Source organism: Lucilia cuprina, chromosome 4 (genome assembly GCF_022045245.1).
Source record: "Lucilia cuprina isolate Lc7/37 chromosome 4, ASM2204524v1, whole genome shotgun sequence".
In the NCBI taxonomy this organism is placed as follows: Eukaryota; Metazoa; Arthropoda; class Insecta; order Diptera; family Calliphoridae; genus Lucilia; species Lucilia cuprina.
The window spans coordinates 84,109,615-84,115,990 of NC_060952.1; the positions used below are offsets into that span (position 1 = coordinate 84,109,615).

Consider the following 6,376-nt stretch of genomic DNA (forward strand, 5'->3'; position numbering starts at 1 on the left):
TTAGTATATTTATTGAAAACAAGAAGACATTGCCTTTGATAAGGAATTGTAGAAAACAATAATTAAAATTGTTTGAAAACATAACACTTCAATCACTGAAAATTTTATAGAACCAATAATTTCAAATACTTTTTTTAGGCACTTTTTTCAATTTCACAACTTTCTTATATAAACCGCCCTCGTACGTATAATATCAACCATACAGTTGATTTGATTATAGTAAATAGTTTCCTTTAAACTAAAAAATAGTTTTCTTTGGTAACAATGAGCTCGTGAAAAACAAACAAACAAAAGGGTTTTATATAACATGACCAGCAAAAACTTAACTAAACACAAAGTTATTTTTTAAAAAAAGAATATGGATGTATAAAAAGTTTATTCAATTTGTTTAAATGGTAAAACTTATAGAAAAAAAATAACTAAACGAAAAACTATTTCTATATTATAAATAAAAATAGGAATGCTAACAATAGAGAGTTGCTTAATGGAATTGGCAGTAAGACAAATTTAACAACAACAAGTTTACATGCCAAAAAGACCCTTTAAATCATCCATAGTTAGTTTACTGCCTTCCGAAGCACGGGCACCAGTTAGAACACCATTGGCTAATTCCAATTTATGATCTTGTAAAGCTTTAATACGCTCTTCAACAGTATCTTTGCACATAAATTTATAGATAATAACATCCTTTTTCTGGCCCACACGATAAATGCGATCCTGCGCTTGTGCTTCTAACTGAGGATTCCAATGTAAATCGATGAGTAATAAATGATTAGCACCCACTAAATTTAAACCCACACCACCGGCAGTTAGAGATAAAAGTAAAATACGTTTATCGCTTTTGGCTTTATTAAATTCGGTAACAATATCCTGGCGATTTTTAACCGGTATACTACCATCTAGTGAAAGTGTTGCTACACCTTGTCCTTCTATATGAGTTTTAAGTATGTTAAGAACACTAGTCCATTGTGAGACTACAATAGCTTTGTCATCCGAACATAGAACTCTTTCCTTGAGAACTTTTAATACTTTTAACATTTTCGTTGAGGGTCTTTTATAATCAAATATTGGATTTGTACGTTGTAGTACACGTGATGAAGCCTTAGCCATTACTTGTTCTTCCGGTCTCATAGAGGTATCATCTTCATCACTATTTAAACTGTGTGACATCATGGGATTACTATCATTCTTATCGGTAATGGCTAGTTTATTGAGTTGTGCTAGTAGATCTATTTCCGGTTGAGAAACATCACTTTCTTCATCGATATGATGGGCATCTTCGTCTTCTAACATCTGTGCGTATGGGGGGAGGGAGGATGGAATTGCGTTCAGACAAATAATAAAAGGGGATTGAAGAATTTTGAATTGTTGAATTATTTGTTTGTCACATTAAAACTTTCACATTTTATTTTTTTATTTTGTTAATTGTTTTATTTTAAAAATATGTAAATAACCAGGAATTTAAAACTTTTTTCTAACATTTTTACTTTCACGCATCTGGCTTCTTGACTAGAACGAACTTATGCCCAGATGTTTAAGGGATTTACCGTTCTATCATTTGATGGCTACATTGATCCTCTGTTAGACTACGTTATTGATCTAAATCTGACTACGTTCTTCTATCTTTTTTTATCATTCCGCAATCTTCTTTTTGATCCAAATCGCTTAAACATTTCTTAATCATCTTATACTTTCTAAAGTCTTAGACAAAACCTGTAATAAGATATATTTCGTAGCAAATATACCAGTGAATGATACGAGTAAACTGGAATTTAATGGACAACTATCGCTTAAGGTATGATAATAGCAGACATACAAAAGATACGTAAAACTTTCTCAGACAAAGTGGATTAACAAACTAACCAGAAAGGAATGGTGAATGGAAATATACCTCCTAAATCTAAGACACCACCTCAGCAACATGATTGTTGTGTATATTTGGCAACCAAGAAACTTTGGAGTACTCTACAAAGACAGCTACATAAGTTATCAAAGCAAATAGGCAAACAAATTAATTGACCCATCATCTACATCATTGCACTGCCCCACAACATTTCGGTGGCCTGTATCCCATTCATCTTACAATAATTATGCCAAAATACTTGTTCAATCGCTTAACTCAAAACAATTCTCAAGCATTTATACTCTTTGAAATAAACATATTTACAGGCAACACAAAAAGAGACTAAAAGAGCCCACTGGTCCTTTTCTACCGCCTGCAGGAACTTATCTAAAAAGTTCTATAGTAATTTGTAATCAAAATATAATAAATTACTTTACACTTTCACTACTTATTCAAAAACTTTAAATTTATCTAAACTATTGTTCATATTTTCAGTTATTAAAAAGAATAATTAAAGAAAATCTTTCACTTACCGAATCAATTAAACCAGGATGACAACAAATTTGCCGTAATCTCAGTAGCAAAACTAAAATTTCATGTGATTTAATCTCCTTCGAGCCCTGATGGATTTTCGTAAACTTCTGATGCATTTTATAGTAGGCACCATTGGGATCTTTAGTTTGCATAAATGTGGGTCTTGAACTTTGTTCGCTATACATTAAATCTGTATTACGTTCGGCACGTTGAAAGAGAAACTGAGCGAAGAGCGTTCGTGAATAGATCATGATCTTTTGATAGACATTCATTTCATCTTTATCCAATTCTACTTCAATTAATTCGATTTTCTTTTGAGGCAGACATTGTAGTTCACCACGATCCTGTAGTTGGGCTTTAGTGCGTCTCAGCATAAGAGATTTCATAATTGTATTTAAACGTTGTTGACCACCGGCACTTTTATCAATCCATTTCTTCCAATGTGAGAAATCATCGAACGGCGAACAGCGTAAAAATTTGAGTAGAGCATAAACATCCATTTCTTTATTTTGTATGGGAGTGCCGGTGAGTGCCCAACGTGATTTACCTCTTAGCTCACATACTGCTATAGAGGATTGAGATTTATGATTACGCACCACATGTGCCTCATCGAGTATTATACGTTTCCATTTAATGCCGTAAAGAGCACCACGGGTTTTCTGCTCTCGCGCTACTATATTATAGGTGGTGACTACTAAATCATAGGTGCGTAAATGTTTAGGTTTTGTTTCACGATTATTGCCATGATGAACACAAACAGTTAAACGATGGCGAGAAACTTTTGTTTGAGCTTCAGCCTCCCATTGACGCATTAAACTGGCGGGACAGACCACTAAGGTGCCACCAGGATACCCTAAGAAGATTTTTTTGTATTTTAATACAATTTTAAATATTATTATGTAAACTTACAATCTTTACGTCCTTTAGAAGACCAACTACCTTGATTTTGCTCTTCATTCTCTTCTTCGCTGGCACTCGCACTTTTTCCCTCCTCATCTTCTTCCTCATCACGATTTTTACATGATAATACTAGAGAAATCATGGTAAGTGTTTTACCCAAACCCATATCGTCGGCTAAAATGCCTCCTCTAGGTTTTTGTTTTTCTCGCCAATTCATCCAAGCTAAAGCATGCTTTTGATGATCCATTAGGGTGACTTTAAGACCTTTTGGATCATCGGCTAAGACATTTTCGGCGGGACAACTTTCCAGCGAGCCATGTAAATCCTTTAAACAAAAATTTAGCATTGTTTTATTAATAATTATAACTAGTTGAGTAGATTATACTTAAGACTAAAAAAATTCCTTTATCAGAATTGTGTGTGATAGATTTTTAATCAAATAATGTTTATTTTCCTAAACTGCTGAATGTTTTAAAGCAAATTAACTCTTGCTTTCAACTTTCCTGAGCAGTTCAAAAAAAGTAAACATATTAATCAGATATCCGTTCTATATTTATCATCATTTATGTAAAAGGTAATAAAACAAAGGAATTTTTGCAAAATATCCACTAACCTTTAAACGATCTACTGTTAAAGCCTTTTGATTATTGAAAGTAGCCATACCCTGTCTACCCGTGTGTTTAGGTTGTATTTCATTGACTGCCGCCGATAGCTCATCCCAATCAGGTGCTTGATTATTAAAGAAAGCCTTACGTTGCTGCTGCAGCTGTTGCATTTTCTGCGAAGGTGAATCTTTATCATCTAAGGGCATGGTTAAAGGACTACTGCCGGGTGCATCTTCTACATGCATGGAAGCTATATATTTTGCTTTAATAGTACAATCTTGACGTAAACGTTCGATACGCAATGAAAGTTGTCGACCGCCATCTGGTAAAGATTTGGAAATTTTCTCTAAAAGCTTCTCGGCATTAAGTAGTTCTCCCTTTAGTTCTTCAAATTTCTTAATTTCTTTATCGTAATACTCTTGCGACACATATTTCAGTTCTGCCTTGTTTTTCATGGCCGGTGTGGCAAAGTTTTTTAAATTTGGTACTTTATTAAGGGCGGCCGAAATTTTAGGTTGCTTTAAATTACCACCAGACAAACTGTTTGCTTTGGGTGTCGATTTGTTTTGCAGTGAAACACCCAGGCTATTTTCTTTATCAGCTTCAACATCGTCATCTGAACTAGATATTTCTATGGGTTTTTCTTTGCGCTCAATAATTTGTATATCACTATCGCCGGATGAGTCCATTTCGGGTGCCCGATATAGGGTCGAAGATAATTTATCTTTAATAGCACTTTCGAAATGTGTGCTGTAGCGTGCATTTAAAGCAGGCGAATTAATTATACTAACATTATTATTCACTACTTTAGCGGGTGAGGGGCTTTGTTGTTGCAGCATAGCACTAGGTGAAGTTTCTTCCACCTGAGATTGAGCCGAAACCATAGAAGATGATTGCTGTTCGGATGTTTCTTCTGCTGATTCTTCTAGGAATGATCTTCTTACGCTGGACTTATCTGCGTTGGGCTGTTCATCTTCTTCATCAGCACTTTCTTGAGATTCATCTGCTGTTGCCTTAGAATCATATACCTCAGATATATTACTTAATTTAGCCTTAGATTTTCTACCACCATCAGCACGTTGTCGTCTGCTAATATTTTGTTCTTCTTCATCATCTGAGTATTCAATTTCACTGGAATCATCTGTCAAGTCTGCCGGTCTAATGCCTGTTATACTCATGCGTGTTCGTGGTGACAAGGCTCGACTCTCAATTTCATCTTCCTCCTCTTCTTCTGATTCGGAATCTATAATAGCAGCACGTTTCTTTTTTCCTACCTTATTCCTTCTAACCGCAATGGACTCATCTGCATCATCAGTGGCATCAGAATCTTCTACTGTTAAATCTGTGCTTGGCCGACCACTGGCCATTTTATCTTCCCCATCACTAGCATCGCTGGTATAAATTTCTTCCTCACCCGATTGAGTTTCTTCATCACTACTCACAATTTCATCAGAATCCGACATTTTTTACCTTAAGGATTTTTTGTTTTCAACTTAGTTTTGCCAATTAAAAAGTCAGTTTTTGTTTAATTATTCAAAATCGTTTCTTTGTTTGTTAAGGAATGCCGTTCATTTTTTAAAATGCGCTAAAACTGTAGTTTCTGTCAAAAGTTGTTTTGGTTTATTTTATGGCATTCACAGGGAAGTGATAACAACAGAGTTGCCAAAGTACACTAGCAGAGAAACAAACGATAGTTTTTTCGACTTTAAAGATTTTTTCGGATTTATTTCGATTTTGCAGCTTCCTCCGAGAGGAAATAAATATTCGAATATAATTTTACAAACAAAATGTCAAAAACGATATATAAAAATTATATATATAGAGAATTATATATTATAGAGCTCATAGGAAAATATGGTTAAATGTGGGCCTTCTCCTTATAAATGTTGGTTTGTAAGTGAATTTTGTGCTTCAAGTCATTTTCTGGAGGGGAGCAGGCCCAGACATTACAAATCGGTAATGTCATTTAAAGCTCTATAAAACTAAGTTTTACCTACTTTTGTTGATATAATTATAAGTCCAAAGGGGTAAGGTTGTATGGGGGCCAGGCGAAATAATAGACCGATTTTAATCATTTTCAATAGGATTCGTCCTTGTTGCAAAAAAAGCCTGTGTGCCAAATTTCATCCTAATATCTTGCGACATGTACCTTGCGCTCAAGGTTTACATGGATAGTCAGCCAGACGGACATAGCACAATTGATACACAAAACGATTCTAAGATATTTGGTATACTAGAGTAGGATATAAATATTAAACTTAATTTAAAGTGTTAGAAGAAATACACTTTTTGAATTTTCGACTTTCTTTACTTTTATTTAAAAAGTCGAGTTTCATAAACGATAGTCGAGTTATTGAATTTCTTCTTTCGATTAAAATACGTTAGTGCGATTATTCGAATTGTGCAAATGCTTCTAGCACACTCTGGCAACATCATTTTTCTAGAGCACCTACTTTTAATGCTAACATTTCGCCATGCATGCCAATCATTAATA

At 34.4% G+C, this 6,376-nt stretch overlaps 1 protein-coding gene across 1 annotated transcript; it reads right to left on the reverse strand.

Moving 5' to 3' along the window:
• Positions 1-338: 338 nt before the first annotated feature.
• Positions 339-5,485, reverse strand: LOC111684949 (transcription termination factor 2). The gene is made up of 4 exons (XM_023447182.2): positions 3,891-5,485; positions 3,287-3,602; positions 2,377-3,230; positions 339-1,293 (listed from the first exon to the last, which is right to left on the reverse strand). The coding sequence occupies exons 1-4, from the start codon at positions 5,343-5,345 to the stop codon at positions 523-525; spliced, it is 3,396 nt and encodes a 1,131-aa protein (XP_023302950.2). The 5' UTR covers positions 5,346-5,485; the 3' UTR covers positions 339-522.
• Positions 5,486-6,376: the final 891 nt, after the last annotated feature.